General features: G+C 39.0%; 1 protein-coding gene across 6 annotated transcripts in view; it reads left to right on the forward strand.

Moving 5' to 3' along the window:
* The first annotated feature begins 1,536 nt into the window (after positions 1–1,536).
* Positions 1,537–12,578, forward strand: part of LOC114026372 (SLAM family member 9-like) — a 44,395-nt gene continuing 33,353 nt past the window's right edge. For 3 of the 6 annotated variants that reach the window (XM_027840058.1, XM_027840060.1, XM_027840057.1), the window contains exon 1: positions 1,540–1,660. In XM_027840058.1, the coding sequence (XP_027695859.1) occupies positions 1,612–1,660 (49 nt within the window). In that variant the 5' untranslated portion in view covers positions 1,540–1,611. Of the gene's footprint in view, positions 1,661–7,183; positions 7,359–12,578 lie in introns of all 6 variants that reach the window. The other 3 variants (XM_027840059.1, XM_027840056.1, XM_027840061.1) reach the window with 3 other exon arrangements.

The raw sequence follows: 12,578 nt of genomic DNA on the forward strand, positions 1-12,578 counted from the left end.
TCAAATAGAAAGTCCTCTGTTTGGCATTCAAAGCCCTTCATCACCTTCCCCCCGCACTCCTACCTTCCCAGTGTTCTTATATTTTACAGTCCCCAAGCTCCAAGCCAATGGTTCCTCAAATAAGTTACTCCATGTCTTGTCTCCAGACATTTTACCTGGCAGTCGCCTCTACCCGGAATGCTCTCCATCTTCATCTATGCCTTATGGCCTTCCTGGATTCCTTTAAGGCCCAGCTAAAATCTCACCTTCTACAAGAAGCCTTTCATCATCCCTCTCAATTCCAGCACCTTCTCTCTATTGATTATCTCAAATTTATCCTGTCTATAACTTGTGCGTAATTTAGTTTACCTTCATAATATCATCTACATATCAACTCTCTGATTAGACTGAGAGCTCCTTGGGAGCTTTTACCTTGTCTTTTACCTTTCTTTGTATCCTTAGTGCTTAGCACAGTTCCTGGCATATAGTAGGCACATAATAAATGTTTATAGACTGGCTTATTGATTCATTTCATATATCCAATCTCTTGCCAAGCCTCGTCATTTCTACTTTCATGACATCACTCACATACATCCCCTTGTGTTCACTCACACAACCACCACATTGATAGAAGTCCTTATCACCTTATGCCTAGATTATTGAAATAGGTTTCTGATTGGTCTTCCTGCCTCAAGTCTCTCCTCACTTCTGTCCATCATCTACTTCCTGTGAAAGTGATCTTCCTAATGTTAATCTAATCATGTCATGGACCTAGTCAATAAACTCCAATGGGTTCTTATTACCTCTATGATAAAATATAAAGTTTAGCATTTAAAGCTGCTCATAACCTTGCCACTTCCTGCCTTTCCAGCCTTCTTACACTTTACTTTCCTCCAGATATTCTATGTTCCAACACTGGCCCAAATGATGCTCCTCACACATGACTCTCAGGCATAATTTCTCAGGCTCTAGTCATTTTCACTGGCTGTCACCCCTGCCTCAAATATACCCTCTCCTCACTTCCATCTCTTATTTTCCAGGACTTTCTTCAAGATGGCTTAAACCGGGGCAGCTAGGTGGCACAGCAGATAGAGCACCAGCCCTGAAGTCAGGAGGACCTGAGTTTAAATCTGGCCTCAGACCAAACACTTCTAGCTGTGTGACCCTGAGCAAGTCACTTAACCCCAATTGCCAAAAAAAAAAAGAGAAAGCTTAAATCCTACCTTCTATAAAAGACCTTTGCAGGTCCCCCCCACAATTGCTAGTGCTTTCCCTCTAAGATTTCTTTCTATATATTTGGTATGTATGGAGTTGTTTGCATGTTTTCACACACCCCCACCCTATTAGACTGTGAACTCCTCAAGAGCAAGGACTATATTTTGCCTTTCTTTTTTTCCCAGAGTGTAACACAGTGCCTATTATTGGTGTTTAATAAATTCTTGTTGACCAACTGACCGACTGACATAGGGTGTAAGGGCTTCTTCCTCACTGTAAACTTCAAATCTCTCCGCCTCTACAGAGGCAGTTGTCACAGGAAATGTAAATTAGATACTACTTTCTATTCATGGCACAATTTCAAAATAGGAGCTTGTCTGAGGGTTCAGGCCAGGGCTCTGGCTGAGGCTCAGGATCATGACGCGTCTACTGCCATGGCTCATAGTCATCCTCTATTTACAAATAGGTAAGTGTTAACTGGGATATTTTTGGAGGCTGAACTCTCTACGTGGAATGGGGAAGCTCCCCACAATGGTTTTGCAGAGGCAGTCTGTCCTGTCCTGATCACTGGAGTGGTTCCACGTCAAGGAGCTATGATCCTTACTTGGTGCTGTCTCCTCTCAGCCTCGGCTGTAAGAGAAGATCACTGAAATGGAATCAAGTTAGTTATTTTAATTGTACTTGCATTTCTGAGAAAAGGGGGAAGCTGGAATCAATGGGACCCAAAGTCCTATGAGGAGCAGCTGCTTAGGGAGAATGAATCTGGTTGTCTCTGAACAGGATATGCTAGGTAAGCCCTGAGACTTAGAAATTCTAGCTCTAGAAGCAAAGTTGTTGGGGAAAGCCTCCATCAAGTTCATTAATTGCAAATGTAGCAGATTTCTTACTTCAGCAACTTGTGATTTCCTTTGACTTCTCCCAACATAGAATAAAACCTCTCTGTTCTTTCAGTTTTGTCTTTGTATTCCCCTTTCCTGACACATAGAAGGTATTTCATAGAAGCTTGTTGACTGATATGACTTAATAGCTTCTTCAGAAGTTGTTGAGGCCCAAAATTAATCATCCTGTATCTAACCTAATGCCGAGCTCCTCCAAACTTATCTAGTCTGGTCCTTAAGTGACAAAAACTTACTCTGTCACGAAACTGTTTCAGATCTCCAGCTACCTCATTAAGGCAATGCCAAGAGTTTGGGGAATATAGGGGAACTAGGTAGCATAGTTGGTACTGGTCACTGGACCTACGGTGAAAAAGGCCTAAGTTCAAATTCAGCTTTGGCCATTTCCTAGCCATGTAATCCTTGGACAAGTCACTTAACCTCTGTCTGACTCAGTTTCCTCAACTGTAAAACGAGGACAATAATAACACCTACTTCCCAGTATTGTGAGAATCAACTGAGATATTTGTAAGGTGCTTTGTGAACCTAAAAGTACTATTAAAAAAAGTATGAAGAGAGGATACCAGGTGACCTGCGACAGCTCCCTCACTTTGGTTTTTAGCTAATTTTCGCCTATTTTTTTCATTTTGTCTGGTAGACCAAAGCTACATAAGTGACTGATGTTCAGCTATCCACCCACTACCATTCCTGTCATAAATAGTTGGTCTCCTGGGACCTCTTCAGCTTGTACAGTTTGGAGGGGCTGATTTTTGTTGTTTAGTTGTTCAGTCATGTCTGACTCTTTGTAAGCCCACAGACCATACTGGGCATAGAGTTTTCTTGGCAAAGATACTAGAGTGGTTTGCCATTTCATCTCCAGTGTATTAAAGCAAAAAGAGGTTAAATGATTTGCCAGGATCATACTACAGTTAGTGTCTGAGGCTGGATTTGAACACAGGTCTTCCTGAATCCAGGTGCAGCCCTCAATCCACTGAACCATCTAGCTGCTTGGATAGTTTCTATTAATTAATCAATAAACATTCATTTTGCTCCTACTATGTTCCAGGACCTCTGAGAGGCCCTGGGAATGCAAACACAAAACAGAGACAATACTTGCACTCAGGGAGTTTACTAGAGGAAAACAAGATGTTCACCAATAAATAAATACATGGCAGCTAGGTTACATAGTGGATAAAGGGCTTCACCTGAAGTCTATATAAATGATAGCTATTATATCCTCCAAAATATAAGAAGTAAATGAAGGAGGGGATACGAACAACTTGGGAGGATGAGGAGGATCTCATGTAAGAAAGAGGTGACACTGGAGCTGAGCTTTGAAGAGAGTTAGAAGTTCCAAGAATCAGGCATAAAATACCTGAAATGTCCATCAGGGACAGACCATGTAATGTCACAGAAATGGGAGATTGAATATCATTTGAGGGGAACAACAAACAGGCCATTTTGGCGAGAATATAGAATATATCAATGTTTTAGAAATAGCAGTTTGGAAACTCTATAGAAGACAGATTAGAGAAAGAATAAGACTGGCTGTAGGCAGACCAAATGAAAGGTTATTGCAATGGTCTGCAATAGTCTTCACAGAACAAATCCCCTTAATAAAAGGATTTGTTCTGTAAAACTTGGATTCAGTCAAAAGGCTACATCCAAGGACCTAGAAGGCCACATATAGCCTTGAGGCCACAGGTTCCTCAGCCCTGGAACTCTAGACAAGGGGCAATGGGGGCTGTGACTAGGGTGGTGGTGATGTGAGTAGAAAGAAGGGGAAGAATACAAGATGTACTGAGGTGGTGGAACTGACTTAGCACCTGATTGGATATAGGGTGAGGGTATATGGTGGTGAGGGAGAGTAAAGAAGCCAGGATCAAACAACCAAGAAGTAATTAAGTGTTGAATATGTAAAACTTAAATACTTAGTCCTTAAATTAAGCTTAATATACCTAGTACTCAGTGACAGGCGCTGAGTAAAGAAAGGATGACCTGTAGGTTGCAACTTGGGCAACTGGAAGAGCAATGGAACTTTCAGTTGAAATTGGGAAGTTGTAAAGTGGGAGGAGTGGTGAAAGGAAGGATAATGAATTCTATTTGGGGACAGTGAAGTCAAGGTGCACATGGGACATCAAGCAGGCAGCTGGTGGTCCTCACCTGGAAATCAGAAGAGAGATGAGGGCTGTGTATGTAGACATGGGAGTCATTTGAACAGAGAAAATAATTGAGTGTGTTAGAGTTGTAGATATTGTGAAGAGAAAGAAAGGAATGTATAAAGAGAAAAGGAGAGTTCCCAGTACAGAACCCTCCTCATAGAGATCAGATACTAATAACCTACTCATAGAGAACAGATACTAATAACAAGCCTAAGGAGGAGACAGAAAAGGATTGATGCTACAAAGTAGCATTGTGAAAACCCAGTGAGGGACAAATATCTAGAAGAAGGTGCTGGCTAATCAAAAGTAACAAATGCCAAAAAGAAATCAAAAAAGGCAAGGACTGAGAAAAGTTCACTGGATTTAGCAAAAAGGGATCATTGGTGATCTTTTGGAGAGCACTTCCATTGACTAATAAAAACAAAAGATAAAATACAGGAGTTGAGAAGTTACTGGAAGTTGAGAAAATGGAATCAACACAATGTATTAGGGGTTCTTGGCCTGTGGACTAGTTTTTTAAACATGTTTTAATAGTTGTATTTCAACATAATTGGTTCTATATATTTTATTTTATGTATTTAAAAGATTTTTTTCTGGGAAGGAATATACGGGCTCCACCTGACTGCCTTAGGAGTTCATCTCTCTCTCTCTCTCTCTCTCTCTCTCTCTCTCTCTCTCTCTCTCTCTCACACACACACACACACACACACACACACACAGGCACACACATCATTAAGAACCTTTGGTAGAGAGTTTTTTCTAGGAGTTTGCCTGTGAAAGGCAGAACAATAGCTTGAGGAGATGTTTGGGTGGAGTTTAAGGATGGGGAATTCTATGCATGTTTGAAAGCATGAGGGAAGGAACCAGTGAATAAAGAAGTTGAAATTTAGGGAGCAAGAAGGGATGGTCAAAGGTATAAGCTGGGGGCAGCTAGGTGGTGCAGTGGATGGAGTACCCACCCTGGAGTCAGGAGGACCTAAATTCAAATCCGGCCTCAGACACATGACACTTCCTAGCTGCGTGACTTTGGGCAAGTCCCTTAACCCCGATTGCCTCACCAAAACAAAAACAAAAACAAAAAAACAAAACAAAGGTATAAGCTGCTAAGGGAGATGGCAGGTGATGAAATCAAGGGCACAAGTAAAGTGTTTGATATCAGCAAGAACTTCTGTAGTTGTGGTTTGTCCTTTGTTCTCGAAAAGGACCCTCAAAAAAGGACGGTGACATCAGAAAGACGATGCCATGACTTGCAGTTGAATTGAATTTGAGGGAGGGAGGGCTGTGCAAAGTCGCCATTACTTTCTCCTCCCACAAGAACTTCTAAGACTGGAACAAAGAAGAAGATAATGGGGGTGGGGGATGGGATGCTGAGGTGATTTGAAATACATAATTTAAAAGAAACATAATCATCCATTTTTTTCAGTGAAATTTAAGGTGGGATCTTCGGTTGAGAGAAATTAGGGAAGATGGTGATTTAGATGGTTTGAAAAGGGAAGACTTGGAATAGCTGCTGTGAGGAGAGTAGATCAGGAAAGAGCAATTCGTAAGAGGAGCTAATCAAAGGAACAAGCTGTCCCAGAGAAACTAGCAGGGAATGGAATCAAGAAATGGTTGTATAATTTCCTCAAGCAGAGTAACATCCAACAGCATGTAAACAAGAGTGGTTGAGATCAATGGTACGAGTAATCTGAAACTGGGGGAGTGAAAAAAATGAGTAGCAGTAGGACCAATGTGCCCGGGATTCAAGAATTTAAAACAGGATAAATTTGAATTGCTACACTTCTGCTACAACCTCAGAACAGGGGCGTCTGCCATCCAATCAAAGAATACACCAGTCATGGGTGTTTGGGGAGTAGCATCAGTGCCCCACTCTTTAGGAGTCACACTAATTTCATCATGGAATGAAGATAGTGGTGGGTTCTTAAAAGCTGTGCTAGCTAAGCATAAGCTCTGGATGTTCTCACTAATCTAGAATAGCTTCAAGAAAAGATTTGGTAGACTATCTATTGCCCAAGGACCAACCTAAATTCAAAATCATGATCAAGATGGCCACAGAATGATGATTTTTTTTCTTTTGACCAAAGCAATTCATAAAAAAAAAAATCTTAATGAATGGGAGCAGGAATCAAGGGTGAGAAAGAGTAACAAAGAATCAATCAACTGATCGATTATTTATTAAGTGCTTAATATGTGGCTACTGTGTGAAGAAGAAGGCTGCACCCTATGTCTATAGAATGCCCATAGTGAGAGTATTGGATTGTCATCAGGAAGATCCTATTTCAAATCCTACCTCAGATACCCAAGTTTGTTCCCATGGGAAAGTCACTTAATCTCTTTTTTTAACTCAGTTTCCTCATCTATAGAGTGGGGGTAGTAATGGTCCCTACATCCTAAGACTTTTTTAAGGATAAAATTTTATAGTTAAAGCACTTCACAAACCTTAAAATGCTATATAAATGTTAGCTATTATTACTAGTAGTCTTAAAACCTTGGGTAAGTCACTTAACCTCTTTGGGGACAGTTTTTTACTCTATAAAAATGAAAGTCATGATAATAATGTTCTGACTACCTACCTGATAGGGTTATTATGAAGAAACTGCATTATAAACCTTTAATACAATATAAATGTGAATATACTCTGAGGTCCCTTTGCACAGCCTGACACACAGTAAGCACTTAATAAATCCTTCTTGTGTTTTGTTTCCTCTCTTCCCCTAAATCTATGATCTTATTATATCTGTTAAATTACATTGGGTTCATAATCTGTGTTACTGTAGGGCATACCCACTTTGGGGATATTACAGATCCTTGAAGTATGTAACAATAGCACACACATATACAGTTTTAGTCCATTATCTCATTTGGTGATTTGGGTACATAAGCCTTTGCCGCGTCATCAGAACTTCCAGCAACAACCACCAGCTTTGACTTTTTTTCTTCTGCCTTCTTGAGGTTTGTCTGAAGCCTCAAGGTAATTTGTATGACCTAGTGCCAAGACTGAGGAGAGGAGGATGGGACCACAAGCAATAGATTGGTAAGGGTGCTACTGGATCCTACTGAGAAGATTTGGGAGGCAGTACTACAATGTTGAAGAACGAACCCAGACCTCAAGTATCAGGGGGATTATGTAAGTCTGGATTTGTTCCTCCTCAGTATTGCTATGCCTCCCAAAGCTCCTTAGTATAGTACAGGAACTCCCCTAGAACTCCGTCGTTGCTATCCCACAAAGCATCTAAATCTGTCTTAGAAGCATCATATACCACATAATTCACTTTCCCAACTACTCCTTATGATGCTATCTCAGGGCACTGTAACCACTCCTTTAAAATGAGACTGCTGTAGCAACATGCATAGGGACTAATCAACACATTTATCACCCTACAATGGATCGTGCAAGTTGTTAACAGTTTTTTGCAATTACAGATAATGTTGCTGTGAAAATCTTTGAACAAACAAGGGTCATCAATCTCTCCACCAATCTGGAATCACTTCCCACAGGCAGCATGCAACATGCCCCTCCCCCACCCAGCTTTTTTGAGAATTGCGTTACAATTACTTTTGCCAATTTGATAGGTGTGAGGTATAACTAAAAATATTTTAATTTATATTTCTTTGATCATTAGTGAGGTTGAGCCTTTTTTCATATGATTATCCAAAATTTGTTTCCTCTGTTATAAATTGTTCATTTTCTTTGATCATTTAAACATTTTATGCTGGTAGTTATCTGTCTGACTTTTTTTTCCTCCTTCTTATTGATTTAGTATTTTATTTTCCCCAATTACATGTGAAAACAATTTTCAACATTCATTTCAAAAATTGAGTTCTAAATTCTCTCCCTCCCTCCCTCCCCACCCCCCTCATTAAGAAGGTAAGCAATTTGCTATAGGTTATACACATATAGTCATGCAAAACATATTTCCATATTAGCCATGTTGTAAGAGAAAACACAAACCAAAGATAGAAACCCAAGAAAAATAAAGAAAGTAAAAAAGTATGCTTCAAGCTGTATTCAGACTCCATCATAAATCCTTCAGAGTTGTCTTGGATCACTATATTACTGAGAATAGCTCGTCATTCACAGTTAGTTGATCATCTTATAGTATTGCTGTTAATGTGCACAATTTTCCCCTGGTTTTACTCTTTTCACTTTGCTTGCTGTTCATGTAAGTTTATGTAAGTCTTTCCAGGTTTTCTAGTTCATGATTTCTTATAGCACAATAGTATTCCATCACAATCATATACTATAGCCTCTTCAGCCATTCCCCAATTGATGCGCATTCCCTCAATTTTCGATTCTTTGCCACCAGAAAAGAGCTACGATAGATATTTTTATACGTACAGGTCCTTTTTCTTTTTGTTTTTTATCTCTTTTGGGATATAGACCTTGTAGTGGTATTGCTAGGTCAAAGGGTATGCCTGGTTTTATAGACCTTTGAGAAAGTTCCAAATTGCTTTACGTAATGGTTGAATTAGTTCACAACTCCATCAACAATGCATTAGTGTCCCAATTTTCCACATCCCCTCCAACATTTGTCACTTATCTTTTTTATCATATTGGCCAATCTATTTGGTATGAGGTAGTACCTCAGAACTGTTTTAATTTGAATTTCTCCAATCAATAGTGATTTAGAGGTTTTTTTTGAGTGATATCTTTTGATTTATGTGTAAATTGGATTTAAGTGAGGCAGAATTGCACAGAGTCCTTGGCCTCACTCTCTCCTCTGCAGTCATCACAGTCCAGTGGTAGGACAGAACCAAGACAACTGATGATGGCTCAAGATGCAAAGAATCACCTTGGAGTCTTCAATGTCTAACTAAGCTCTAAGTGTTCCACAGTGCCTGCTTCAGCTGCCTTCATGGCCATTGGAACAAATTGTTCTCATCTGCCCATTCTACCAGGAGAAGTCTTCACGTGCTTGGGGTAGACAGCCCCCTAATTCACCAATGGGTTTGAGACCCCTCAATTACCCTCAACCTGGTTTAGCCCATCTGCCAAAACAGTTTACCAGAGTGTGGCTGCTACACATGCTACAGTTTCTTGGAGCCACAGGTGAGAATTAGGTAGAACAGGTAGACACTAAAGGTGGAAAGCAGCCCTGAAAACTGCTCAGCAGCCTTCACACCAGAGGTACTAGTCTTCCTTGAACACACCCTCCACCCCTCATATGGCTATAGATAGATTTGATTACTTCATCTGAAAACTGACAGTTCATATTTTTTGATCATTTATCAATTGTGGAATGGTTCTTTTTTTTATAAATTTGACACATTTCTCTATATATTTGAGAGATGAGGCCTTTATCTGAGAAACTTGCTTCAAAAATTTTTTCACAGTTATGATTGCCAACTGTTATTTCCCTCCATCCTGTTTCCCCCATTTGTTCTATTCTCACTCTCCTTTCACCCTGTTTCCCCTCAAAAGTGTTTTGCTTCTGACTATCACCTCCCCCAATCTGCCTGCCATCACCCTCTGCCTCCTCTTATTCCCTTCCCCTCCTACTTTCCTGTAGGGTGAGATAAATTTCCTTACTCAAGTGAGTGTGTATGTTATTGCCTCTTTGAGCCAATTCCAATGAGAGTAAGGTTCGAGTGTTCCCCAACACCTCCTCTATCTTCCCCTCCACTATAAAAGCTCTTTTATATCAGATAATTTATCCCATTCAACCTCTCCTTTTCCCTTTCTCCCAATTCATTCCTTTCTCATCCCTTAATTTTATTTTGTAGATATCATCCCATCATATTCAACTCACAAGAGTCCTCTCTATCTCATATATATACATATGTATGTATGTATATGTGTATACATTCCTTCTGACTGTCCTAGTAATGAGAATATTCTTACGAGTTACAAGTATCATCTTCCCATGTGGGAATGTACACAGTTTAACCTTTTTAAGTCCCTTGTGATCTCCCTTTCATGTTTACCTTTTTGTATTTGAAAGTCAAATTTTCTGTTCAGCTCTGGTCTTTTAATCAGGAAAGCTTGAAAGTCCTCTATGTCACTGAATATCCATTTTTCTCCTCATGGATTATACTCAGTTTTGCTAAGTATGTGATTCTTGGTTGTAATCCTAGGTCCTTTGCCCTCTGGAATATCACATTCCAAGCCCTCTGATCCATTAATGTAGAAGCTGCTGAATCTTATGTTATCCTGACTGTGACATCATGATACTTGAATTGTTTCCTTCTGGCTCCTTGCAATATTTTCTCCTTAACCTGCAAGCTCTGGGATTTGGCTATAATATTCCTGGAAGTTTTCATTTTGGGATCTCTTTCAGGAGGTGATTGGTGGATTCTTTCAACTTCTATTTTACCCTCTGGCTCTAAAATACCAGGGCAGTTTTCTTTGATAATTTTTTTTTATTATTTTTAGGCAATTGGGGTTAAGTGACTTGCCCAGGATCACACAGCTAGTAAGTGTCAAGTGTTTGGTCTGAGGCCTGATTTGAGCTCAGGTCCTCCTGACTCCAGGGCCGGTGCTCTGTCCACTGCACCACCTAGCTGCCCCTTGATAATTTTTTGAAAGATAGTATCTAGACTCTTTTTTTGATCATGGCTTTCAGGAAGTCCAATCATTTTTAAATTATCTCTCCTGGACCTATTTTCCAGGTCAGTTCTTTTTCCAATGAGATATTTCACATTGTCTTCTATTTTTTTTTCATTCTTTTGGTTTTTTTTTATGGTTTCTTGATGTCTCATAAAGTCATTAGTTTCTACTTGCTCAATTTTAATTTTTAAGGAATTATTTTCTTCAGTGAGCTTTTGTACCTCCTTTTCCATTTGACCTATTCTACTTTTTAATGAGTTCTCTTCATTGAATTTTTGTATATCTTTTTCCATTTCATCAATTCGGCTTTTCAAGGCATTCTTTTCCTCGTTGGATTTTTCTGCCTCTTTTGTCATTTGACTTTTCTGTTTTTTAAGGTGTTATTTTCTTCAGTATTTTTCTGTGCCTTCTTTACCAAGCTGTTGACTCTTTTTTCATGATTTTCTTGCATTACTTTCATTTCTCTCCCCAATTTTTCCTCTGCCTCTCTTACTTAATTTTCAAAATCCTCTTCCATGGCTTGATAACAATTCATATTTTTCTTGGAGGCTTTGGATGTGGGAACTTTGACTTTGTTGTCTTCTTCCAAGTGTGTGTTTTGATCTTCCTTGTTACCATAGTAACTTTCTATAGTCAGAATTTTTTCTGAGGTTTACTCATTTACCCAGCCTATTTCTTGACCAGTTATTTAATACCCTTACAATCTGTGAGATGAGTGTTCTGGAAGCAGTTACTGCCACTGATTCAATCACTCCCAAGACCTGCTCCTGGTTTGCTGAAGCCCAGTCTGCACTGGCATGGCCTACATTGAACTGTGCTCCACTCCCATCCCAGTGTGACAGACCTTTCCTGCAGACCTGCTAAGTTGTCTTGAACTGGAAAATTATTTCACCCCATCCTTTTGTGGGTTCTGCTGCTCCAGAATTTGTTTTAGGGCATGATTTCAAGGTGTTCATAGAAGTTTAGAGGAGAGCTTAAGTGAGTTCCTGCCTTTTCTCCACCATTTTGGCTCTACCCCCTATCTCTCTGACTTCTTAATAAATCCTAATATATTTTAGATGTGTTATTATCTGACATGTTTTCCTATAAATGCTTTTCACAATTTATTTTTATTTTTGTTAATTATAATGTCTTGTTGCACAGAAAATGTTTATTTTAATATAGTCAAGCAAATCTCTCTTGTCATTAATATTTCCTTCCATTTATTTAATTGAAAAAATCATTTCACATCCACAAATGAAATAAGCATTTTATTCTATTTTCTTCCATCTGTTTTATGGTTAAGTCTATCATCCATCTGGAATTCTGTAGGGTATATAATGTAAGTATAAGATGTGGATCTAAATGCTTTTTCCACCAAATTGCTGGTCAATTTTCCTAAGCAGATTTGTTAAATAATGAATCCTTAATCCCATTTATATTTTGCATAAATTTATATTTTTAAAATTATTTTTATTTATTCCATTAAATATTTCCCAGTTACATGTAAAAAATTGTTAACATTCATTTTGAGAAATTTTGAGTTTTAAATTCTTTCCTTCCCTCCTGACCTTCCCTCTCCTTTCAGAAGGCAAGCAATTTGATATCAATTATACATGTGAAGTCATGCAAAATATTTTCCATATTAGTCATATTGCAAATGAAAACACAAACAAAATAAAACAATAAAAATAAAGAAAATGAAAAGGTATGCTATTCTTCATTCTGAATTCAGAGTTCATCAGTTCCTTTCTGGAGATGGATAGCATCTTTCGCCATGGGTTCTTTGGAATTATCTTGGATCTTTGTCTTGATCAGAGT

The sequence above is a fragment of the Vombatus ursinus genome, unplaced genomic scaffold, assembly GCF_900497805.2.
Source record: "Vombatus ursinus unplaced genomic scaffold, bare-nosed wombat genome assembly UNPS02014838.1, whole genome shotgun sequence".
Taxonomy (NCBI): domain Eukaryota; kingdom Metazoa; phylum Chordata; class Mammalia; order Diprotodontia; family Vombatidae; genus Vombatus; species Vombatus ursinus.